Here is a 27,957-nt window from a genome sequence, read left to right on the forward strand (position 1 = left end):
ATTAAGCATTTGACTCTTGATTTTGGCTCAGGTTGTGGTCTCAGAGTCTTGATATTAAGCTCTACATTGGGTCTCATGCTGGGCATGAGACTCTCTGTTTCTTTCTCCCTCTGTCCTTCCCTCCCTGCTCACTCATGGGCTCCTGCTCACTCTCTCTCTCTCACGAAGGAAGGAAGGAAGGAAGGAAAGAAGATCGTAAGAAAGAAGAAAGGAAAAGTAGGGAAATGAAGGGAAGGGAAGCGAGGAAGGAAGGAAAGGGGGGGAGGAAAGAAGGAAGGGAAAGAGGGAGAGAAGGAGAGAAAGAAAGAGAAAGAAGAAATCCTGGCCTCCATTAACCTATCTGGAGAAAGCATATAAAGTAAGACTGCCTAAAAGACTTAAGTTACTTCATATTTTTAGATTAATTTTCAAAAACAAGAATGCTCTAACTCTTAAAGATCAAACATCCAGGCATGCAATGCAGTTAAATATTTTTTTTCCTTCTTAAGAAATAGTTATTGCTTCTTAAGGCTGAACTTTGAAGATACTGTTTATCCTCTGCATGTTTAATTAAAATTCTTAAATTTAATTCAGATATTCTCATTAAACTTGTCTCTTTAGAAGATTATTTTAGCAAAGTTAATATTTTCTTTTACTAGGTGTTAATATAAACAGGGTAGTTTACTTCGAGCTCTCCTTGAGGAGACTGCAACATTGGAGTCTCACACTGCCACCCCACCCCTGTCCTAATTCCTCCCCGCAGCAACAGAATTTGAAGAAAATTGCTGCCACATGTGCCTGACTTACAACTCACACAAGCTCCATGGACTCTGCCCGCAACTCAGCACAACCCTGAGCTACAATGAACTGCACAGCCACCTAATGGCAAAGAACTTCACCCAGAAGACTACTCTGGTTTTGCCCAAATGGTGAAAGGTCACAGAGTATCACAGCCCACCTCTTAAAAATAAGTCTGTAAAGGAGAGGAGAGGAGAAGGGAGTTGAGGGAAATGGGAAGGGGAGGTGAACCATGAGAGACTATGGACTCTGAAAAACAATCTGAGGGTTTTGAAGGGGTGGGGGGGTGGGAGGTTGGGGGAACCAGATGGTGGGTATTAGGGAGGGCACGGATTGCATGGAGCACTGGGTGTGGTGCAAAAACAACGAACACTTTTACCCTGAAAAGAAATAAAAAATTTAAAAAATAAATAAATAAACAATTCATTCTGTTCTAACAAAAAAAAAAAAAAGTCTGTAAAAGCAGAAACATTGAAAACAATCTAATTGGTCATCTATAAGGGAATGATTGACTAAAGCATGGTCAGTGGAGTAATGGGAAGCCATGGACAGTGAGACAGATCTGTGCACTAACACAGAAGAAACTCTAAGAAACAGTAAATGAGAAAAGACAATGATTGTTTTCATATCCAATATGATCTCATTTATGTTTAGAAATCCTAAAATAATTATAAATACATACATATATATACACACATATTTGGAGAATATACCCCTAAATGATAAGGGTGTTACCAATGTGGGGGACATACTTCAGTGTGTCCAGAAAGACAGAAGTGGAATTTATTGTTTTCATTGTTTATTCTACATTTTAAATTGACAATACAAATGTATTTTTACATTACTTTATAAATTAGAAATAAAAATCCATTTGTAATAAAAAGTATAGGATCCCCGGATGGTTCAATTGGTTAAGCATCCAACTCTTGATTTGGCTCAAACATCCAGGCATGCAATGCAGTTAAATATTTTTTAAGCCCACAAGGGGCTTTGGGCTGAGCGCAAAGTCTGCTTGAGATTCTCTGCCTCTTCCTCTCCCTCTGCCCTCCCCCTGCTCTCTCTAATAAATAAAGAGGGGTTCTAGAGGTGCCTGGGTAGCAAAATTGGTTAAGGGGCTGACTCTTAGTTTTGGTTCAGGTGGTGCCCTCAGGGTCATGGAATCCAGCACTGGGATGGACTCCACACTCAGCATGGAGTCTGCTTGGGTTTCTTTCTTCCTCTGCCTTTGCACCTCCCCCTGCTCCCAGTGTGCTCACTCTCTCAAATAAATAAATAAATCTAAAAATCAATCAATCAAACAATCAAATCTTTTTAAAAAGAAAGAAAATATGTGCCTTCCAACATAAATAAAGAGAAGTAATTGTACTATTTTGGCACATCAGGTTTAATGAGTAGACAACTCTGGGGTTTTCCAGGTAGAAAAAGCTCATGGGGAGGAAAGAAGGGCCCAAAATTAGTAAGCAACAGGACAGCCAGGTTTTGGGGGTAATGGAAATTCCTTTCTTGATATCCAAGGAGAAGGGGTGGCTCAAGAGTGATGCCAAAACACCCACTGCTCTTGTAATTCAATCTCTTCGCCACTGCTTCTTCTACTGTTTCCAACACCCTCCTTTTCTCTCCACCTCATAGCTTCTCATTGCTCTTAGGTTCGGCTGCCTCATGGCTTCTGGTAAGTTCCTTTTCTTTAGCCTTCTCTCAACAACTCTGCCACTCTATGGGCTCTGTGTCTTTTTACCTTGGGTTCAAACACCCCCAGAGAGCACAGAGCATATTTAAAGAACTCATCTACCATTCCACATACCTCTCCCACCACATTTAATCCTTGGAACAGCTCTCTAGAATTCAAGGAGACAAGTGACTTGCCCATCCAGTTAGTCCAATCTCAAATCTCACAGTTTGTCCTTAATTCCTCTCATTCTTCACCTCTGCCTCCATATCCAATTTTCACATGTCCTGACAACTATCCCTCCAAAATGGATGGCAAAACCATCCTCTTTTCTTCACCTCCACACCGTCACTGGACCCAGGCCACCATCACTCCTCACCAGGTTGTGTGCAGTAGCCTCTCAGGCCATTCCCACACAGCAGGCAGGATGGTCTTCTAGGAATGAAAACCAGACCACCTACCACCTTGTTTAAATCCTGCCAGTGGCTTCCCATTGCACTGTGAACCCAATCTTATTTCTTTGCTGTGGCCAACAAGAACTTCTTTGATTGGCCATCTCTCCAAGTTTACCTTCTCCTACTCTCCTCTCATGCATTCTACTTGGGCCTCACTGGTTTCTCTTTGTTCTGTATACACAAAGCTCAATTCTGACTGAGGGCCTGGGCACTTGTGCCTCCCTCCTTCTGGGATCACTATCTGATTTAGCATACTTACTGTTAAATGGGCCTTTTCATATGTGTTTCTTTTCTCTACCATCATCCCCCAAATTTACATTCGAATGTAAGCTCCATGGTAGCAGGGATTTTTGCCTATTATGTTCACTGCTCTGTCCCTAGTACACAGGGTCATGTCAGAAGACATCAATGAATATTTGTTGAATGAATAAATGGGTAAATTTTTAGTTGACACAGCACTAGGAAGACACAAGTTTGGAACTCTAAAGCAGTCTTTTCTCTGACCCCAGAACTGATGAGCTTATCCCCTATGTCCTACAGCCAAACCACCCATCCCATCCCATCCCTATTTCTCTTCCCTACACACACACACACACATACACACACACACACACAGCAAATAGGATATACCAGTCACAAATAATTATTCACTGTTCCTTATACATACAGGCTACACTTTCACCCTCTGCACTATTTCTCCTGCTTCAAACACCCTTTCTGTCACCCCTTATCCATCACAGTAAACACAGATCTTCCTTCTGGGTCCATCTGAAAGTCCTCTCCTCATTAACACCTGTCCTGACTCCCTCCCCCACAGACACGTGAATTCCTGGTGTTTTACACTTCTCTGTTTCTGCCTTTATTATTGAACACATTCCAAGATACTATTTTGACCTTAAGGACAAGGGAATGTCCTTAATCTAACTAACTTACCCTGAGGTTTCTCAGTCAATATGTATTATAGATAATTATTAAAACCCACTCTAACTATGGCCATTTTGCACACATAAAAGTTTTATAAAATAAAAAAGGCTATAAGAAGTACCAGGTAGTACCAACTTCATAAGACTACTATAAGGATTACATCACAAATAGGTTCCACATCTGGGAGGTTTAATAAATATGATATCCTACTGTTGTTTTGGTTAATAATACATAAGACTTCTTGTTAGCAAAATGTGTCAAACTGCATTAGTCACTTCATTCTACTGATTTAACCAAGTGTAAGCACCTTGGGGAAAAGCATTTTAATTACATTTATCATCAGTATAAAGCATTAAATGGCCAATAAAAATAAGAACTATGTGCTTTAGAATTGTTGCTAAAGTGAATTATAAATTTCAGCTTAGGAAATAGTGCAATGTCCAGGATAAGACTTGGCATAATAATCTCTTTCAGGGGGCGCCTGGGTGGCTCAGTGGGTTAAGCCGCTGCCTTTGGCTCAGGTCATGATCTCAGGGTCCTGAGATCGAGTCCCACATCGGGCTCTCTGCTCAGCGGGGAGCCTGCTTCCTCCTCCCTCTCTGCCTGACTCTCTGCCTACTTGTGATCTCTGTCTGTCAAATAAATAAATAAAATCTTTAAAAAAAATAATAATAATCTCTCTCAGGAAGATTGGCATTATAGCCAAGTACTATAAAAATGAAAATAAAGGCAAAGTTACATTCACTTTCCCATAGTGGTCACTCAAAGCAACATCTTCCCAGGCTGGGAGACTTTCCCAAACCTTGTCAAGATTCTTTGATAAAACCCACACCTACAGTTGCTAAAGAGAGGGAACTGAACAAAACTAGATTTTGCAGAAGCAGGAAAACAAATAAGTTAGGATGGCTCCATCCTCAAGAAACTCACAGTCAAGTCAAAAAGCAATTCTGAAGACTCACTGGCAAGTACTATGCTAAGAGAGAGCAGAGAAAGCAATCAAGGCCACAGCATTCAGGATCATGAGCAGGAACAGACTTCTGCCAGCCCCGAAAGATACATGGAGAAAGGAAGATGAGAAATTTGTCCAAAACCAAAGAAGAAGGGAGAAAAAAAAAATGGAAATGAGCTTGCCAGAACTTATCTATACAAGTTCTAAAACTGAAGAAAAGACATATTTCAAAGTGCCCATGTCTTAATTCTCTCCCAAAATTTCCCTAAATTAAGGAGCATTCTTTTCTTCTTTTATGTTCTCAAATTCACTCTATAATACATCGAGATATCTTGGTAACAATCTTAGCTCTATTGTATTGCACCCAACATGTGGTGTCACTTTGAAATTCATTTTTTTTTTAATGATTTTTTTTATTTTGTTCATTTATTTATCTGAGAGAGAACAAGAATGAGAGGGTACCAGCAAGGAGAGGGAGAAGTGGGCTCTTAGGGCTTGATCCTGGACCCTGGGATTAGGACCTGAGCCAAAGGCAGATCTTTAACCCACTGAGCCACACAGGCACCCCTAAAACTCACTTTCTAGAGAAAGACTGGTGAGAGCTGGTTCAGTTCTTCTAGACTGGGATTTAGATAAACTCAATTTACAAAACACACACCAGCACACTCTAACAATTCATTCCATAGTAAATGTTCTCCTTTTGTAGTATTTGAGAGGTTTCAAAACCAGGACAAAGAATAAAATTTATAAGGTTTTACTATCTGTATTTCATTTCTGATATACTTTCTCTTTCTAAAATATGTAAGATGAATATTTAGAATTCCTTGAACTAGACTTATGTTTTACTAATAAGAAAACACTGAGACTGTAAGATGAATAGAAGAATCCAAGCAGGCAAAATAAAGTCTTCTAAACTTCTAGACTGAGTGTGAAATAGTAATTAGATCCTCTGATAACTGATACCCACCAATGTGGGTAAAAGAAATGATGTCAAGCACAAATCATGTGGCCATGGTCTGTCCCTGGCAACCCAAACCATTCCAGGGAAGTTCTGGGGAACGGACCCTGCCTAAATGGAGTGAGTCATCAGCAGGTCCCTGACATCAGCCAGCTGCACTCTCACAGCAACTGCCTGACTGAAAAAAGATTTCCAAACCTTCCACATAAAAAAGCTCAACCAATTCAGCTCTCCTATCATATTTCCCAATGCCTTCCTCTAGGTCTTTTACATCCAAATTAACTTTTCATAAAAACAAAGACTTAGAAAAACTAAAAAAAGTTAAAAGAAGGGGTGCCTGGGTGGCTCAGTGGATTAAAGCCTCTACATTCGGCTCGGGTCATAATCCCAGGGTCCTGGGATCGAGCCCCACATCAGGCTCTCTGCTCAGAGGCAAGCTTGCTTCTCCCCTCTCACTCTGCCTGCCTCTCTGCCTACTTGTGATCTCTCTCTGTCAAATAAATAAATAAATAAAATCTTTAAAAAAAAAAGTTAAAAGAAGACTTTTTCCTTCTCAAATGTTTAATTTCATTGATTCAGTAAAAGGTCTACAATCAATTTCATTGATTCAGTAAAAGGTCTACAATCATAACAGAAAAAGCATCTGTGTACATAAAGACATAATGTGCCAGGGTAGGTAGATAGAAGACATCTTATACCATGTCGCTGGGAATGAAATTCAAAGAGCCTATGCAGGCCACTACTCATATATTTTTATTTTGTTTTCAATGTTTTCGTACATAAATTTCAAACATATACAAAAACACAGAAAATAGCACAATGAATCTCCAGGCACCCACTTCTCACTTTACATGTACCCACTCATGGCTCCTACTCCCATTTCTTCTATGCACCCCAATCACACACCTTTCCCAGTTCCCTTATTATTTAAAATCAAATACCACACATTGTATCATTTCATCTATAAATGCTTTAGTACGTATCTTTTTAAAGATTTTATTGATTTATTTGTCAGAGAGAAAGAGCACAAGCATAAGCAGGGGGAGCAGCAAGCAGAAGGAGAAGCAGGCTCCCCACTGAGCAAGAAGCCCAATGCAGGGCTCAATCCTAGGACTCTGTGGTCATAACCTGAGCCTAAGTCAGATATTAAACAGACTGAGCCACCCAGGTACCCCTTTATTATGTATTTTTAAAAAGACCTCTACATTAAATTTAAAAAATTTCATCATCACACTTAGACAAATTCACCAGTGATTCTTTACTATCATCAGTTTAACTTAAAAACTCCCCCAGCAACTCACAATTTTACCATTTTACTTATTTGAATCAAGATCCAAACAAGGTTCATACATTATGATTGGGTGATATGTCTCTTAAATCTTTCTTGATCTACAGTTTCCCTCTCCTACCTCTTTCTCTTTTTCCTTGAAAACTTTTTTGTTGTTTTAAAACAAAAACAGAGTCATCTGTTCTATAGGAGTTTCCCATGATGGGGAACTTGCCCACTGCAGTCCTTGGAGCTGTTTCCCAAATTCCTCTCTGTTCTATTTCCATGAAATTTTGGTTTCATTTTTCTGACAAGACTCTAATTGCAATAGAGAGTACTTCCATCTGGAGGCATGTACTATTTGATGTGACATCCATTAAAACTTAATCACCAGGATCCACTAATTAAACATTAGAGGATGCAAAATGGTGAGATTCTAGCATTCTTCATTTATTAGCTGGAATACCTTGAGAATCTTCTCTTTGTCAACTCTTGACTACTCTGAGACACAATTTATATAAGAGTTACAATAAATGCTCATTTCTTTCCCTTTATTTGCCTGGTTCAGAAATAATGAACTGGTTCCCCAAAATCTACAAGAGCGCTTTTTTTTTTTTTAAAGAGTTATCATTCTGAGGGACATCTGGATGGCTCAGTCATTAAGCGTCTGCCTTGAGCTCAGGTCATGATCCCAGGGTCCTAGGATTGAGCCCCTGCATTGGTCTCCCTGCTCAGCGAGAAGCCTACTTCTCCCTCTCCTATTCCTGCTGCTTGTGTTCCCTCTCGCTGTGTCTCTCTCTGTCAAATACATAAACAAAATTTTAAGAAATTAAAAAAAAAAGAGTTAACATTCTGAACTCATGGATTTAAGCATATCTTGTGCGTTATTAATGTTCAAATTCTTTGTGCAGTGGGCACATTTTTTTTAATATTTTATTTATTTATTTGACAGACAGAAATCAGAAGTAGGCAGAGAGGCAGGCAGAAGAGAGGGTGGGGGGAAGCAGGCTCCCTGATGAGCAGAGAGCCCGATGTGGGGCTCAATCCCAGGACCCTGGGACCACCACCTGAGCCGAAGGCAGAGGCCTTAACCCACTGAGCCACCCAGGTGCCCCACATTTTTTTTGTTTTTAATTTGCTCCTGAGTCTTTTTGACATGCCCTGTCTTTGATATCTTCCTCACTTTCTGATATGACAAGCTGGTCTAGGCATCACTCCCTGCCCCAGACATAGACTTTTCCATTTCTACAAAGGCTTTTCATGGGAAAACAGTAAATCTGACACTAAGAATGTTCATTGCTACCAGATTGGTCCTTGTTTCTAGGGCTTTACGGAGCCATGGCTAGAATATAAATATAAAGCATTTATTTATATAAGTTTATATGTTGTTAAAGAGGAAACAGAACTTAACACTACAGTCACCTCTTTTCTTAACTTCATCAGTCTTGCATTGTATTTTTTTCCTCCTAAGCTCTTAATGAACAAACAGAAACACTCATTTGTTTTATCCCAGTTTTCACACACACACCAGCTTTAGAATAATAATACCCACATTACAATCAATAATATAATTACTGAAAAAGGTTTCAGATTCTTTGCATATTTTTTTGTCCTGTGTACTAGAAATGTACACTCAAAGTACTCTATTTTAAAGCCACTTGGAATAGATCCTCTCTGTGGTTATGCTGTTCCTCAGAGACATAGATAGGTTTGTTTCATTTTTCCTTTTAACTTTCTAGGGATTGCCTTTTTGGATTCAATTTTGCTTTTTAATTATGTATTTACATGGCTCCAAAGTCAAATCTATAAAATAAAATATATTCAAAGTCTGGGTTCTCTCAATGTCCACTCATTCCACTATAAAACAAGTAATATTATGGCTTGTCCATCAATTTCTTTAAAATATAAGCAAATACATACATTCATATATATATTTGCATTCCCCTAATCTCTTAGGTAAACAGTAGCATACCCTATACACTTCTTACCTTCTTTTTTCTTTTTTTTATGTAATATATTCTAGAGGTCACTCCATATCAGTATATAGAGATATTCTTCATCTTTTACACAGCTATAAGTAATCCATTTTGTGGATCACAATGAGTTATTCAATCAGTCCCCTCCTCGTAGTCATTTTGGTGGTTCCCACTTTTTTGCTATTACAAATGATGTTGCAATGAACAGTCTCCAGTATTTTGTCTTTCTACTAGTGTGTCTTTGGGATCTAGAGATTCTAGGAAGAATTGAGATTGAAGTCAAAAGTAAACATGTGTTATTTGCTAAATGTTGCCAAATTCCTCTCTAAAAGAAGATATGCCATTTTGCATTTTTTTACCAGCACTGTTATTAGAAGACTATTTACTTCCACAGTATTACCAAGAGATAGAATACATTTCAAGTCTTTGGATATTTTTGCCATTCTAGTAAGTGAAAATTATTTTTCAATGTAGATTTAATATGCACTTCTCTCATCCTGTGTCAGGTTGAGCATCATAAATTAGGCACCATTTGCATTTATTTTTCTTTGTTCTATCTATGTATCAGGTCCATGATTCTGTATGGTTATTGGTTCTTCAGTTCTGTTTTTAAAAACCTTATTTATTGGGTATATGAATCCTTTATTTGTAGCACAGCTTGTAAGTATGGTTGTTATCTGTCTTTTACCCTGATATTTTTTGTCATACAAAAATCCTTTACCTTGTCATCAAATTTATCAATCTTAAACATAGTTAGGAAAGCTTTCCCCATACCTAAGTTATAGTGCAGTTCAATCAGTGTTTTCTCCTACTACTAATATCAAAGCATCATCTGAGACTGGATACTTTCATTGCTACTGTGATGTGATTTCTAATTCTCTCACTACACTGCCAGTGATATAGGAGAGCAACAATAGATCCAACGAACAGTTTTGGAGTTCCTATATTATGCTAGGCACTGCTCTCAGAGCTCATAAGCGTCAGTTTAAAAAACAAAAAAAAAGGTCCTTTTCCTATAAAAAGTTTATAATGTGATGAAATTTTCCTTCTATAAAAATATTAGGTTAATAAACGGATAAAATAAAGACCTAAGTGCAGCACAGTAACGAAAAGCCCATCTAGGCCACAATGTTCCTGAGGAATAGGATTATATTTTTGTGTCCTATACAACCTATATCAAGAGACTTTATCCAACAACATGACCATTGAAAATTTAAGGATTTTTAAATGAAAAAGCTCTAAGCATTAAAACAATTTCTCTTTGTAGTTAGATATTTTCATAGACTTACACTATTGTATGCCCAAGGTCTTTATGGGTTCTGTCAAGCAATCAACAATTCACTAAATTGAATCTTTCATGAATCAACCCTAGTGAATCCTCAAGGACAAAAAGAACTACAAATAATATTAAATTTTTTCAATAATCACATAATGGGTGATAATGATGGCAACACTTATTTACTTCTATATTCCTGGCACCTAGCCCTAAGTCTAACACATAGTAGGTACTTTATAAATAACCTACTGGTAGGTGTTAGTGATGATGCAGAGAAAAGAGGAATCCTCCTACACTGTTGGTGGGAATGCAAGCTGGTGCAGCCACTCTGGAAAACAGAATGGAGGCGCCTCAAAAAGGTGAAAATAGAGCTACCCTATGACTTAGCAATCGCACTACTGGGTATTTACCCTAAAGATACAAATGCAGTGATCTGAAGGGGCACATGCACCTGAATGTTTATAGCAGCAATGTCCACAATAGCCAAACTATGGAAAGAGCCTAGACGCCCAACAGATGAATGGATAAAGAAGATGCAGTATACATATACAATGGAATACTATGGAGCCATCAAAAATGATATCTTGCCATTTGCAACAACGTGGGTGCAACTAGAGGCTATTATGCTAAGCAAAAGAAGTCAATCGGAGATAGACAATTATCATATGATCTCTCTGATATGAGGAATTTGAGAAATAAGACAGAAGATTATAGAGGAAGGGAGGGAAAAATGAAACAAGATAAAACCAGAGAGGGAGACAAAGCCTAAGAGACTCTTTATCTCAGGAAACAAACTGAGGGTTGCTAGAGTGGAGGGAGGTGGGAAGGATAGGGTGCCTGGGTGATGGACATTGGGGAGGGTGTGTGCTATGGTGAGTGCTTTGAATTGTGTAAGACTGATAAATGACAGACCTCTACCCCTGAAACAAAGAATACGTTATATGCCAATGGAAAAAAAAAAAAAAAACCTCCTTGGACAGAAGAAAAAAAATAATAATTAAATTTAAAAAATAAAAAATAAATAACCTACTGGAGATCCACAATAAAGGTTACCAAAATAATACTGTACACCTAAATTTCGTCTTAGTGTTCTGTCTCTCTCTTTTACTCATACATACATGCATGAACAGCAAGGTGCAAGTGATTAAATTTTTCCAAATTTAAATCTTTAAAATTCATGTATATTTTTCCACAAATGCACACTTTGGTTTTGGATGGGAGTGAGGATGAAGAGTTGACAAAGCCTAAGCTCTAGATCTCTGGCAATTCCAAACTGTTCTCCAAGTCACACCATTCCCTTCTTCCTGTACTGCCCTCAGAAGAGCTGTCAAAGGTAGTCATCACTATGGAGAGAGCGGACACCCAGCTTTGCTGGCACTAGGTTAAAGAGTCACACTCAGTTAAAGAGAAGTTAGATCTTCTCTTTTCCTTCACATTTGGCAAGATCTTAAGGACAGAACTTAGGATTTGTCCAGTTTCAAATTAGTAACTGCCAAGTAGTATTTTATCATAATTCTGTTATAATCATAAGGATTTAAGAAATCACTACATTTGAAAATAAGAAAACAAAATACAGGGGAACCTGGGTGGCTCAGTGGGTTAAGCCTCTGCCTTGGGCTCAGGTCATAATCTCAGGGTCCTGGGATCGAGCCCCGCATTGGTCTCTCTGCTCAGCTGGGAGCCTGCTTCCCCCTCTCTCTCTGCCTGCCTCTCTGCCTACTTGTGATCTCTCCATCTCTGTCAAATAAATAAATTTTAAAAAATTAAAAAAGAAAAAAAGAAAGATAACAAAATACAAAATAATTGCAAGAAAATAAATTTCATCCATTTCAAAACAGAAATGCTTACAATAAAAACAAACTTCTAGGGTTAAAGTGATCCTCAACTACACAACTTTTTACTTCAAATTGTATTCTCTCTCTTTTTTAATAAAACAAGAGAGGGAAAGTATGTGTCTGTATGGAATAAGTATCTGTATTTCATTTAAAAAGAAAAAAGTTCATATGAAAATGGGTAAAAGATTCTTGCAGAAGCCCTGAAATTTAACTTCACTCTTTACATTTTGGTTTGATATGTAAATATACACATAAAGAAACCTAACCACAGCAAATGTTAGACTTTTTCAGAGGAATAGAGGTAAGTGTTACAAACGTGGGTCCAGTGTCAAGAGAACATAATCATAATGTAAACTGGTTATTTCTAAATGGTGCCCCCAAAAGGAAGAAAATGAATGTTAGTACTTAATAAATTCTGTTTTCCATAAAATTCATACCAAAAAAAAAAAAAAAAAAAAGATAGAGAGAGAGAGAAAGAATGTGAGCTTGGAGGTCAGTGAGAGTTTTGTTGAATTTCCCTCCTAACTTCTGTCATCTCCTTTTTAAAGAGGCAAGTCAGCTTCCCACAGACATGACAGAAATACATTCTTTTTTTTCCTACAAACTATTCATCAGTAAGTAACACTTACCAGAGGACATGTACTTTCCCATAGATGATTAGTTAATTGGATATTGTTTCTTCCAGTTGCAGCTTAATATAGTATAGACAATGCCTTTTTAAAATAAAAATATAACCAAACAAAAGTAATAAGGATCTCTTTTTTTGTTGTTTCAAAGAATATAAAGGGCTTTGACTCCGTACCTCTACATTCCAAAACAACAGATGCAGATTATAAAGGGATCTAATGTAGAAATTAAAGTGATTCAGTTATCTTAATTGCATGTTTAGCCACACAGGTCAAATAACATCCCAATGAACTCAAAAAGAGGAGCCAAATTCTTTTGTTTCACTAGAAAAATAAGTTGCTCAAAATAAGTTGACAATGGGCTAAGGATTGGAAAGTTTTTGATTAAAAAGGAATTTTTGTTGGAACACATAATGAGATTTGAGTTGCAGTAACAATATAAAATTGAAGGCAGAATTACATAAAAAATGAGTACTGTAAAATATCATTATTTTAGTACAATGGAAAATAAGGTGTTTGTGGTTTTACTCTATAAATTCTGTGTTGTCTGCTCGAATGTATCCCTCCTTGGCCATCCTCTCAATAGCCATTCTGATTTCAGAGCCTTCTGCATCAACATTCATTTGTGGTAGGGGGAAGCCACACAATCAGCATCTCCTAGGCTCTACTTTTTCCCTCCATTTTATTGGCTTTTCAGGACTGATTCATGCCCACGCATCACATTGGTGTTCAGTTACAAGGCAGACAGTGAATTTTCCTAATCCATTTAGCGTGCTGACAGAGCCATGTTCACAATTTATAGAATTTCCTTTTAGACATCTACCTATTTCACAGTTCATTAAGATTCAAACTGAACACCTGTGTTTATGAAGTCAAAAGCAATTTTGTACTAACAAGGTGTTAAATAAGGCATTCTCTGAAAGCCTGAACAACAGTAACAACAACAGAAGTACTAGACTCTTGACCTATGGAATGAAATAATGTCTGTAGCTACCTGCATCATCTTTTAATAGGCCAGAAATTGCTATGGAACTGCAGCCAACAACCATAACACATTTTAATTCCTCCACCACAGGTCTTTTATGTTTTACCTTAAGAAAGCAAGAGTATGAGGCTGCCTTGTACATTTCACCCGGATATCTAAAATCTGCAAAACAGTTCAAAATCATAGGAAGTAAAATGTGGCCCCTTTCAACAATGTCTTGATACAAGCTAGATACAAGGACATTTTCAGCATTCTGGGGCCCACAAAGCCTGACCTTGGCTCATTTTTACATAACCCCAAAGTTTTCACATCATTAATAAAGAGAGAATCAAAACAAAGCCCACAGACATTAGGGGAGGGAAAAGTGGGTAGTTTGGCACTGCCATCATAAATACCCTCAAAATGAAAAGGGAAAAAAATAAAATGCACGTAACAGAGGTGGCGACCCCTATAATGACTGTGGTTCCCAAACAGCTTTTTTTCTACTGGTAATAAACCATTTTGCAGACCTCCCAATTGTGGCCACCATGATAGTTACAGCTTTGCAGGTTTATGTCTTTTTCTTGCAGTTAAGAGTGTTATCAATAAAAATTTCAAATGATGCCTTTCCCACATTTCAAATAAAAACATTTTAAAATGTGAAGCCAACAACAGGATTAGAATGGAAAAATACAAGTGACACCAGGATTTTCTTTTGTATATTTTTTTCACTAAATCCCTTAATTTATTAATTCTAAAGACATTCCTCGCAAGTCTTGAAAGTGAAACAACGCACCCTAATGCGGCACTGGGGTAATTTGACAGTCCTAAAAATTGGTTTTTATCATATACTAATGACTTTTTAGAAGAAACATCTCACTTTGAATGCCATGATGATGACGTTTACTTAACAAAAGTCTATCTCAAAAAGGTTATTTCAAATACCCTTTGAAGCCTGGACAGAAGCAATTAAAAAAGGACTTCACTGCCTGCCAGTCAACTGCGACAGGAAGCAGAAGGAAAACTGAAATTACTGGTTAAAAGTAAAGAAGCACTGTGTAATGGGCACTTGAGGGAATGAGCCCTGGATATTATATGCAACTGAGGAATCCCTAAATTCTACCTCTGAAACTAATAATATACTCTATGTTAATTAAATTGAATTTAAATTTTAAAAAGGTAAAAAAAAATAAAGGATGGCTTATAAATCCCATCTTATATATTGTGGCAAATATTATTTCTACACACTTAAAAAAAAAACTCCTTTGCTCAAAACATGTGAGTTCAGAAGAAAGAGTGGTTCCTTAAGTATCTGGAATAGTTTGCAAAACCCTGTATGAATGCATGTAGTCCCAAGGTCCCTGGAGGCCTGAAAGCATCCCCAATACCTGTCACAGTGACCTGTATAACCAAGAGTCTGGGCCTCAACATGAAAATGAGGCAGAGGGCCCACCTCAGTGCAGAAAACCAAGAAACAAGGAGTCATAAATTGTGTTCTTTTCTCCATGTAACAACAACATTTTCATTGTCAAAAGCTTGATTTTTATGATCCACCTTGAATCTGGCAGCCCAAGTCTGCTTTCTGGTTGTGTTATCACACTGAAACATCCATGACTCACTCAGAAAAACATGCCACCACAGAACCCAGAAAACATCTCCTCTTACTCCGCCAGCAGCTCCTTACTAAGGAAACAATCTCCCTGAAGAAGTGATCAACACCCCTTCTGTTAAAATGCATTTAATTTTTTACCTTGCAATTGTATACAACATATGTATATCACAGACAATTTAAAGATCATTTGAGTTTCCAACACAAAGGGAAAAACAGCAAAGGTACTGTTGTCCATTCTTTCACTTTTTTTTTTTAACAAAATATGCAGGCATGCATAAGTATAGGTATGCACCTTTAAAGAAATAAAAAGTAAATATATAATAAATTTTTCTTAATACACAAGAATTCTAGACTTCATGAAAAATGGTTCCCACCCCAGAGTTTGGGCAATATCCTTCATTATTATGGCCAATATGTAATGGTTAATAAAGCTATAGTAATACTAGGAGGATTTAAGTCACAGAATTATTCGTTCTTAACTCTTCATAGCCAATACAGGGTTTTACCCATTAAGCATTGAACAGCAGTGAACTCAGCTATTAAGACAGAATTATAAAACTTGCCATGAAGATTAAATGAGACAATGTATGTCAGCTCCTTGACACAAAGAAAACACTTATTCCACAGGGGCTGTTATGGAAAGCACTAGATTTCTGGTTAAGAGCTCAGGTTTTGCAATTCAAGCCCCTGTCACTCACCACTATATGACCTTAAACAAGTTCTAAGGCTCTATCTCCTCATCTTGAAAATGGGGTTAATAATACCAGCCTCGCAAGTTGTGAGTCAAGTTTAAGATAAAGTGTCACATGGGAAACATTAAGCTGTATCTCCTGAAACTCAATATAGCAGCCACAAGACACTCAGTAGCCATTTGAGCAATAGAATTAAATTAAGAAGTCTAAGACCAATAGCCCACCTCGTTCAGAACCTCGCACATGATAGATACTCAATAAAATATTATCAAATGACACCTCATTCATCTAGACAAGTCTAGGGAAGTGTCTGAAGTACAGCAGATTGAAGCATGTCTAAGTAAATGCAGTAACTCCTGAAATAATCCAGCAGAGTGTCTGTAACCCTATAAATACCATTCCCTTTCTCAAAGAAAGCCAAGTTGCCTGAGTGTGGATTCAAAAAGGACAAGCTTTAGTGAAAACATAAAATCTTAACATTATCAGAGTAATCACCTTGGCAACATTAGCCTTCAATTATATGAGATATAAATGGACATTTCATACAGCTTGCATGCTTTATCTCCAAAGGAGCTAAACATGTATTTCCTTCTATCTTCTTTCCTTCCTTTCCTTATCTGCTTTTAAACAATAGAAGGAAAATAAAATCCAATTAAGATTTTGTGTGGAATTATTATCAACCAGTGATAACGAAATCACTGAGCATTCATGGTACTATAAATCAGTTAGTTGTCTATCATATATCTATATGCCCAGTGAAGTGTTGGCTGGCATCATATCCAGCAATAGTAGTCATTCAAAAATTATGTGTTGAATGAAAAAAATCCATGGAATCTACAGAGCAGGAATCTTTAATGTGAAATTCTTGGAAATGCTTCAGGGCATCCGTAAACTGCCTAAAACTATATACATGATTGCAAGTGAATATAAATGTATGTATGCAAAGGTAAATTTTTCTAGTAAGTGAGCTTATAGATTGCATGAAGTTCTCTTCCATACTGATTACATTTTAAAAACAAAAGCAAGGGATGCTTGGGTGCCTGAGTCAGTTAAATCTCCAGCTTCTGATTTGGGGTAGGTCATAATCTCAGGGTGATGAGATCAAGCTCTGTATCAGCTTTACCGTCAGTGGGGAGTCTACTTGAGATTCTTTCCCTCTGCTCTTCCCCCTCTCCCTGCTCTCTCATTCTCTCTATCTCAAATAAATAAATCTTTAAAAAGCAAAAACAAAAATGTTATGGACCTTTGTTATGGAGATGTGACTAACTTATCCTACATTTGCTGCTCCTTGCCTTTATGAACACAAACCCCTACATATTTATTAGTAAGTTCTCAAGTATTTATTTTTAAACAAGTAGAACTCCTCCCTGATCTATTTGGAACAGAAATGAGTATAAGAGCAAGCATTATATGCCACTGTCATATAACACATCTTCCAGAAAACATGCAAAAGGGTTGTCATGCCTGGCAGTTTGGGAGTCATGCTAGGCAGGGGAAAGTGGACCTGCCAGAAAACTGAAGGAAGTCTCTTAATTTGGGGACACAACAAAATAGATGACACTTTCATATTTTCTTCATTTCTCTGTATCATTCTAAGACACAAAAATGTAAGTCAATTAAAAAATAAAAAGTCTTGGCCTGATAAATGCAGACACACAAATTCAAGAGACCCACAGAGGCAGAACACACAGAATGCATGTTAAGAAAAGAAGTAACATAGAGGATTCCCTAAACATCCTGATATACAATAGTAATAATAATAACAACAGCAATGATGATAGCACAATTTACAACTAGAACCCCCGCACCCCCCCGCACTCAAAGCACTTTTCAGACAGATGCATCAGCCTGGCACAGTGACTGACATTTCATACATCAAGACATGGCGACTCAGAAAGGTTTAAGTCTTATTCATGTTGCAGTTACATAATGGGGAAGCAAAGGCATGTCCATACATCTCCCACTTCTAAATGCTGTGTTCTTCATACATTTTATTTAAGATCATAGAATAATAGCTAGGCCTTTCTTCTTCCTAATTTCTGAATATGTTGGTAATTATTCATTGAAATCTAGAAAAATCAAGGTGCTAAAAAAGCCAATTCATGATTACCACTACTGCCACTGAATTAATGTGTTGGCAGATGGGGCTAAGTTAGTACATAGAAAACAGCAAGGAAAGTAGCAAAATAAGAAACTTGGCCTTGGGTCCTTTGAAGCTATTTTAAAAAGCAAAATGTTATGTTAAGAGCTATGTGGTGTATCTCTGTGTATGTGTAATTATTATTCCATTGATTTATTGCACACATGTCAAAAAGCGTCTGGGCATTTGTACAAGTTAAAACAAACCAACCCAGGAGCCAAGCCACATAGCCACAAACCCAGACAACTTGCCTTCCACCCCTCATCCCACCCTTCATCCTACTACCTCCTAAACCCAAATACCCTGGTAGCAAATGCTTCCTTGCAGTGATGAACCTTTATGCCAGAAGTATCTGTCCTTTATACCATATTCTAAGAGTAGCCAAACCCAGTTGATGGTACAAATTTTCCAAATAAGCCAACATGCTCTTCCCATTCTAGGGACAGCCCTCTCCTGTTTTAGCAAGAGCTTAAAGGAATGACTCAGGAATCTAACTGGAAGGAACTATCAGGTATAACCCCCTCCAAGAATGAGCACCCTATCTTTCATATGAGTATAAACTCAGGTCTTTCATTATAGGGCACAACAAAACATAAAATATCTCACTCACTGACTCACTCACTAATCTACCACATGTTAGGTAGGGAAATTCTTACTTCTGTCTGTTTCTCCAAGAAGCAGGAAAATTTCTTTAATGGACTTTACCCTGCTGCCAAAAATCCTTTGCTTATAATCCAACAATTAGAGCTAATTTCAACTTCAACTGCTTCCCCTAAGAGATGGAGATCATTAGATAACATTCTCCATTTCGATTTACAAAGATTTTAAAAGAAAAAAAAAGGCAAAAGAAATTTCCTTGGATGTTTCCAGTTGATAAGATCATTAATCTCACACTCCCAACTTCAAAGCAGGAAACTAGAAAATCACCTCACTTTCTCTGCACACAGAGAATAATTTTTTCTACTTCAAAGCACCATCTCTTTATTGGGTCATTTTAATTATTGAACATGGGTTAGAAGCTATTCACATAATGCTACCACTGTCTTTTTCATGAAAAATGTATAGGTCTGATTTAGACTACATTAACTTGAGAAGAGTAAGATACAGGGGAGAGTATAAGGAAAGGGAAAGAGGCCAGGGGATACAGCACTCATTAGTATAAGGTAATGAGAGGAAGGTAGTAAGACTTTTTGAGCTGACGTTTCTTTCTTTCCTGCTGGAAAGGAACCATCAAGACGCCTGATTCCCAGTTCAAGTAATACCACAACAGATTGCCTTGCTTCTCAAATTACCTTCTACCTAATACACAGCAGCAGAATTACACAGCATTATTAGTAATGCTTGTGTCATTGCCAACCCAAAACAACCAAGTGTTGTGAATAATCACTGTGAAAACAAATTGACCCTTGTTCTACAACAGGGGTCAGCAAACTATCTGGTCCTGTTCAGACTACGACTGGTAGGAAGAGGACATTTCAATTCCCACTCAACCCTCTTCCCACAAAATCACAATCCCATGGCTTGGCAAACTTTCTCTATAAAGGGCTGGAAAATAAATATTTTCAACTTTAAGGACCAGATGGCCTCTGCCACTATTAAATTCTGCTGCTGATGCCCCAAAAGAGCCAAAGACAACACACAGATGACAGGGTATGGCTGTGTTCTAATAAACCTTTATTTATAAAGAAATGCAGTAAGTGGGCTTTGTCCCATAAGCCATAGTTTTTAACCCCTATTTAGATAAGTGCCAGATAGCAGAAATGTTGTATGGCTTACTTTCTCATACACAAGTCACTAGCCACATGTGACTATTAAATACTTCAAATATGGCTAGTGTGTCTAAGAAACTACATTTTAAATTTTACATAATTTCAGTTAAGTTTGATTGGCCACCTGTGGCTAGTGGCTACAGTATTGGCACAGTTCTGGACTAGATACACTGTAGCTTCTTCAAGAGAGATACAAGCTGTCTTCCAATTTATGGCAGAGCTCAAATTTTAACCGTGTAAAATAAAATATCTGTGCTTCTAATTTCCCAATGAAACCACACAGAACTGAAAATGATGTTTCTTAAATGTGAAATATCTACATCACTGAGGTCAATGTGACCATTTTGGTTTACAGTGATCAAACAACTGCCTACGAGCCAGGGTCAAGTGCACAGGGGCTGAGTCACACACATGCCAAGACCCATCCAATCTGGAGGTTGTTTCCTTTCACCTCAAGACACTCTGCTGCACCTTGACTGAGGGCATAGGCCTACTCAATGGCCCCCTTAAATCCAAGGAAAATCTAAACCTCCCCACACACAATTATGAAGGCATGGCTTAAAGAGCACAAGTGCAACTCAATTAGACTGCCTTCCCCCACAGAAACCACAAATCAGCCTTAACCCCCCAAATCAGGGAGATTCACCACATTCTTTGCTATTGTCCACATGCAATAATTTATTTTCTGGCAGCTGTTTTACTTACATAACTAGCTTGTGTTTTGCTTTTCTTAGCAAGCCCAAAGATATAACTCAATGAAGAGAAGCAAGGAAATAGGATAGTAACATGTATTTGGTTTTCTTCTAAGTATGAATAAGAAGTAACAAACCAATATTTCTTTTAAAAAAACTCACACAAATATCAACTTTCTTCAATAGGTAAAAGAATCTTTAAAATTGAGGATACTCTTTAGGAAGTAAGAAACCCCTCGAATCACAGAGAGGGACCTATACAGATACACAGCAAGTAAGGCAAATGACATTGCAACTTTTTCATGATTTTATAATACCATTATAGATCCAACCATTTATTTATGGTTCCCAAATCCAAAAACTCTGAAAAATGAAAAAAAAAAATCCAGTGTAAAACAAACTCTTTTGGGGTGGCACAACCTGACATGAACTAATAGGATGCTACTCACACAGTTTTTATTTACCCTACTTTAGTGTGAGCAATTTTTTTTTCTGCAGAAATAGTCATTTGTTTGTTATAGGGTGTTGCTATATCCCCACTGCGAGTGTTATGCAATCTGTGATATGGATCTTACCTTTCCAAAATCCCTGGAACATCTGATATCCAAAACACATCTGGCCCCAGGGGGTTGGATAAGGGATCTTCTAAAGAAAGCTGTCCAGGTAGGATATTTTCTATCAACTCAACGTCTGCTGCCTGGAATCCTGAAACAGTGCCTTACCTCGGTCTGAAGGATGGCAGCCCTCTGTTCTTTGGCAGTAAGCGACTCTTTAAGCACTTCAATGTGTTGCTTGCAATCTGAATTTTGATTGCTAAGGGTTTCAAGCTTTGTTTGTAAGGCAAGAAGTTCTGACTCCTTCTTTGAAAGTTCCTGCTTCAGCTGATCAATCTGTGAAACAACAATATTGCAAGAAATTAGAAGCCACATTGCTACTCTTTACATTTGTGAGCTGCTGATTTCTCTTAATTTTCAACAGCTAATGATCATTAATTCAACAAGGCAAACCAACAAGTTTGCCTGAAAAGAAGGCCTTGGAAGTTCTTAGAGGCTGCAGAGGCTCTATAAAGGTAGTCAAGAGCATAATAAACAGAAAAGTAAGGTCAGCAAACTGTCTTCCACCTTCCATCTCACTGTGGACCAAGAGTCACAGTGGAATGAAGGCTTCCTAGCCAGATCCACTCCTCATCCATGAAGCAATATAAATTATTCACCAAGATCCTCAGAAGGGGCAACAGGTTGCTAAATAAGGTAACTAACCCAAGACATACCCTGGTCCTTCTCTGCTACTCAACAGTGGAAATGATCATTCAAAGCAATCATTTGGCAAAAAAAAAAAAAAAAAAAAAAAAGAATCCTCACTCCCACCTCCAAAAAAGTATTAAAGGTTTTTTGTTTATATTAAATACTGAAAAGACACAAAAGAACATGAAATTATAGAAAGTATAAGGAAAAATAATATGAGAAACATTCATCATTCAAATCACCAAAAAAGATCATTAGAATTATCTATATCCTAACCCATTTCTTTCTTCTCTCTTAATGCAGAAATAATTACCACCCTAAATTGTGTGTTTGTCATTCCCTTGCTTGTTATTACATATGTTTTTTGTCTTTAAACTTCATTTGTTCTGTGTATTTTTTTAGTACCTAGCTTTTTTCTACTCAATCTTATGTCCTAAAGATTAAATCATGTTATTGTACATACAATTTGCTCATTTTCCCTGAAGTACAGAATTCTGTTATAAGACTGCACCACAATTTGTTTGCCCATTCTGCTGTTAATAGACATTTTGGTTGGTTTCCAGGTGTTTTGCTAGAACAAAAATTGCTATTCTGAATGTTCTTATATATATATCACCTGGTACACATAGAAAAATGATCTAGGAGTTAAATTGCTGGACTACATAGTATGCACATCTTTAACCTTACTAGATAACACCAAAATGTTTACCAATGCTGTTATACTCATATTGAGATCACAAGGAGTGTGTAAGTGTGCCAATCACTCCACATCGTTGTCAACATCTTGCGTCACCAGACTTCTACATTTTTACCAGGCTGATAGTTATGGTAGATGATCTCCAAAGAGGACTGCCACCAAGCTCTTCCTGCTTATACACACATGTTTTACTCACAACTAAAGGTGGAGTCTGTTTACTCTCCTCTTGAACCTAGGCTAAACTGTGGATTGCTTCAACCAGTAAATGCAGCCAAAGTGTTAGTTCTGGTCCTTGTCTGTAGGAGAACAGGCACATTTAGTCTCCTCCAGCTGGAAGCCGGCCACCATGTTAGAAATCCAGCCACCCTCTGACCATGATGCTATAAAGGCCATACCAGCCACATGGACAGGCCATGTAGAAAGACAGAGAGATCTAGAAGAAACTGTGGCTCCTTTTTACCTTGTTCCTGGTCTTGAAGGCAAGAATTTCAGTGTTTCATCATTAAGTCTGATGTTTGCTTTAGCTTTTTATAGGCACTCTTAAGTTACAGGAAGTTCCCTTTTATTACAACTTTGCCAAGAGTTGTTTTTTTTAATCATTAAGGAATGCTTAATATTAATAAACATTTTTTCTGCTTCTCATGATTTATCACATTTTTTCACCTTTAATATGTTATTGAAATGAATTACATTAATGAATTTTTAAAATACTCAGCTCTCCTTGCACAACTATGAAAAATCCCACTTGGTCATGATGTATTATATTTTTATATGTTACTGGATTCAGTTACTAATATTTTGTCAGGATCTTTCATCTATGTTTATGGATAAGACTGGTTTGTAATTTTCCCATTTTGTGCTGTCCTCATCAGGTTTTAGTACCAAGTTTGCCTTCTAAATGGAGTGCTCACTCTTTTAATGTGTTCCGAAATCGTTTGTGTAAAACTGAAATTTTCTTACTGTTAACTTTCATTTAGAAATCACCAGAAAAGCTGGTATTTTCTTTCTCCGAAGACTGTTACATACTTCATCTATTTTTTTTTTTAAGATTTTATTTATTTATTTGACAGAGAGCGAGATCACAAGTAGCCAGAGAGGCAGGCAGAGAGTGAGAGAGGAGGAAGCAGGCTCCCTGCCGAGCAGAGAGCCCAATGTGGGGCTCGATCCCAGAACCCTGGGATCATGACCTGAGCCGAAGGCAGAGGCTTTAACCCACTGAGCCACCCAGGCGCCCCGTTACTTCATCTATTTAATGGTTATAGAAATATTTGTGTTTCTAATTATTTGAGTCAATTTTGATAATAAGTTTTTTCTCCTAAGAATTTTTCATTTTATCTAAATATTCACCATTACTTAGCAGAAAAATTTTCATAAAACCCATTTATCTTTCAATACCTATGGCATCTATGACTCTTCTATTTCATTCCTAATATTCTTTAATTTTACTCTTTTCTTTGATGCGGCTCTGCAGAGGCATGTCACATTAAATAATCTCTTCAAAGAGCCAATTTTGGCTGTGTCGATCATCCAACATTATTCTTTCCTTTTCTTTCTTTCTTTCTTTTTTTTTTTTAAGATTGTATTTATTTATCTGGGAGAGAGAACACATGAGAGAGAGAGAGAGAGAGATCACAAGCAGGGGGAAGGGGAGGCAGAGGGAAAAGCAGACTCCCTGCCAAAAAGGAAGCCCTACCTGGGACTCAATCCCGGGGCCCTAGGAACATGACCTGAGCAGAAGGCAGACACTTAATGACTGAGCCACCCAGGCACCCCGAACATTCTTATTTTCTATTTCATTAATTTGAGTGCTTATTTTTTGAATTTCCTTCCTACTGCTTTCTTTGGTTGGATACTTATCTCACTAATTTTCACTCCTTTTTCTTTCCATATATGTGTTTTAAAACTATAAATTTCCCTGTAACATTTTAGCTTGATATGTAGTATTGACATTTTTATTCCATCATAAATATTTTCTGACTTCCGTTATTATTTATTCTTCAACTCACAAATAATTCAGAAATTTGCTTCTTACTCTAAAAATATATGGATGTTGGGGTGCCTGGATGGTTCAGTGGGTTAAATAAAGCCTCTGCCTTCGGCTCAGGTTATGATCCCAGAGTCCTAGGATCGAGCCCCGAGTCAGGCTCTCTGCTCAGCAGGAAGCCTGCTTCCCTCCCTCTCTCTCTGCCTGCCTCTCTGCCTACTTGTGATCTCTGTCAAATAAATAAATAAAATCTTTAAAATATATATATATTTTTTAATATATGGATGTTTCCTAGTTATCTTTGTGTTTTTTCTTGCTTGTTTGCTTTGTGAATAGAGGATAAGGTCTGTTTGATACTAATCATTTGAAATTGGTGTGATTGCTTTATGACAGAGTATGTGATCAGTTATTATAAATGTGCTTTGTATACTGTCTACTAGAAAAGAATCTGTATCTAAAAAATTACTGAGTGCAATAATCTATATTTATTGGCTTGAAAATGGTTTCCTTGCTATATTTATTGGCTTGAAAATGGTTTCCTTGCCATAAAGTCTATGACACCTTTCTTAAGTTAATATTCGGTTGGTGTATCTTTTTTTCACTTTCAATGTATCATTAACTTTATGTTGTAGATGTCTCTTGTAATAGCATATACCCAGATTCTTTTATCCTGATAAAATTAAATGGAGCATTTATTATCATTACAGATATATGTGATTTTATTTCAACCATCTTACCTTGTGCTTTCTAAATATACTGCCATTTCTATTACTTCTCTTTTAATTCTTGCCTTTTGAAAGAATTTTTTTCCAATTCCATTTTTTATTCTTTTTTTGCCTCTACTCATTTAAAAGTTATACCTTTATTTATATTTATTTTATGTTTATTTCATTTATTTCTAATCCTTAGGTTACTACCCTAGAAAGTATAGCATACTTACATTTTTTATTCACTCATCATATTTAATATTTTAAGTCCAGTAGATTTTCTGATACATGGTTTACCTAAGTCTAAAGTCAACCTATGCTTACATTCTTTCTGAATAACAGAAGGATCTTAAGACGCTTTAAGTTCAGCCACCATCCCCTTGACAGTAACGTAGTAATCTACATTACTGTCATGTATTTCAGTTCTTCCCTATTTTGTTTTTAATTCATCATTACTTTTTTACAGTCTGTGTTTGTTTAGATTTACCCCCACATTCATCACTAACTTTATTTGTTACTTGTTCCTGCATCTCAGATATTGTCAGAAATCTCCTTTTGCCTAAAATCCAACATTTAAAATTCTTTTAATAGGATTTTATTGGTGGCAAACTCAATTTTTATCTAAAAATATCCCAACAACTTTTTAAAATATTATTGCTCATTATTAAAAGAAATTTTCTAGGTTAAGAGATACTTTTCTCAGCCATCTTCTGGCTAACAAAAGCTATTAAGAAGTCAAGCTATCACTCCAAATTCATTGCTTTATAGGTATTGGGACTTTCTTCCATTAGCTGCCTTTTTAAATAGTTTTATTGAAATATAATTTATATGCTATACAGTTCAACTGCTTCAAGAGTAGAAATGATGGTTTTTAGTATATCAACAGAATTGTGCAACCATCATAATCACAATTTAGATCATTTGCTTCATCCCAAAATGAAACCTAGTAACAAATAGAAGTCACTCTCCATATTTTCCACCTTCCAACCCCAGACCTAGGCAACTAATAATCTACTTTCTGTCTATTCTAGGAATTTTATATAAATGGAATCTTACAATATACATACTTTGTGACTGCCTTCTCTCACATAGCACAATGTTTCAAGATTCATCCATGTTGGAGTATGTATCTGTACTTCATTCCTTTTTATTGTTGAGTAATAAATATTATACTGAATGAATATACCACATTTTGTCTATCCATTTACCAGCTGAGGGGGACACTCAGGTTGTTTCCATGTTCTGGTTATTATGAATAATGCTCCTAAGAATATTCATATGCAAGTCTGTGTGAACATAACATTTTTATTTCTCTTGGGTGTATATATAGGTGTGGAATTGCTGGGTCATATGATATGTTTTCCAAAATGTACCATTTTATGTTCCCACTAGCAATATATGAGGGTTCTAATTTCATCATATTCTCACCAACACTTGTTAGTACGTCTTTTTAATTATTGCCATTCCAGTGGGTATGAAGTAATACCTCATTGTGGTTTTGATTTCTCTAATGACTAATGATATTAAGCATGTTTTAATTTACTCATAAGTCATTACTGTATCTTCTTCAGACAGGTGTTCTGTTTTTAAAAACTTTTTTATTTTTGCATCTGAGATTTGATGGCTTTACTCTCATGCAAACAGATTTCTTTTTATTTATCCTCTCTGGGGTACTCTGAGCTTCCTGATTTTATGGACTGGTACCTATAGCAGTTTTGGAAAATTCTCTGCTTTCTGCTCTTCAAATATGTCTTCAGTGTAGTGACTCTGTCCCCACTCCCCACCTCTCTTTCCTTCTGAACTCTGATTAAACATATGCCAGATCTTCTTATTCTGTCTTCTATGTATCTTAACATATGTTTCATGTATTTCTTTTTATTTACTTTATTCTACTCTATTTTCTAGTTCATTACAAGTCTTCTCTGCTACGATCACCCTGAAATTAAACCTAGTCATTAAACTTAAATTTCCATTTTTATATTTTCCCATATCTAGACATATTGGGGGGGTTCTCTTTAAATATGCTTGGCATTCTTGTAGTTTCTTGACCCTTATTCATGTTTTCAATCCTCTATTTTATTTACTTAAACATATTAAACATACTTATTTCATAGTGTTTGTCTTGAAATTCCCATTTCTGATGTCCTTGCCTTTTAGTTCTGCTGTTTATTCTTTGTACCAGCTATCAATTATGACAGTTTGGTTTCTGTCCGGGTTTGTGATTTTTAAAAAATTTTTTCTGTGACTCATGTTTTTTAGAACTTTATCTGGAGAAAAACTTTGAGGTCTAAGTTGAACTTGTGGCCCTTCAGAGCTTTTATCTCTGCCAATACCTGGGCACTATCAACTAAGGGCCCCATTAAACTCCATTCTTTACTTGAAGTTTTTGGATCACCTTATACTGCACATCTATGCAAGAGCCCTCTGTGGTTATGGATTCTTAAAGCTCGTTTTTTTTTTTAACTTTCACTTGGCTCAAAGTCTTAAAATAGGTAATTTTCCCTGGATTCCCCTAATATAGGTGGGAGGAAAGCACAATGGGAAGGTTTTTAGTTTATCCTGTAATAAGAGTCTCTGGGACCCCAGTTTAATGTGATAGTGGTAGTGGAATTCCTATTTGACTCTTCATCTTCAACAGACTCAGGCTTCTATCTCTTTCCTTCAATGTTCCCATAACTGTAGAAACTAATGCTTAAGTTCACCTGTCTAGGAAATGCCAATAAGAAGATAGAACCAGTGTTCTGTTA

The 27,957-nt window shown here is 36.9% G+C and overlaps 1 protein-coding gene across 7 annotated transcripts in view; it reads right to left on the reverse strand.

The window, feature by feature from the left end:
- ERC2 (ELKS/RAB6-interacting/CAST family member 2) overlaps window positions 1–27,957 on the reverse strand; it is a 915,738-nt gene that overhangs the window by 573,863 nt on the left and 313,918 nt on the right. For all 7 annotated transcript variants that reach the window (XR_009402378.1, XR_009402376.1, XR_009402377.1 and 4 more), the window contains one exon: window positions 21,301–21,468. Coding sequence is in view for 1 of the 7 variants with exons in the window: in XM_059389982.1 (XP_059245965.1) it covers window positions 21,301–21,468 (168 nt within the window). In the remaining 6 variants the exon portion in view is untranslated. The remainder of the gene's footprint in view (window positions 1–21,300; window positions 21,469–27,957) is intronic.

The sequence above is a fragment of the Mustela nigripes genome, chromosome 2 (genome assembly GCF_022355385.1).
Source record: "Mustela nigripes isolate SB6536 chromosome 2, MUSNIG.SB6536, whole genome shotgun sequence".
Taxonomy (NCBI): domain Eukaryota; kingdom Metazoa; phylum Chordata; class Mammalia; order Carnivora; family Mustelidae; genus Mustela; species Mustela nigripes.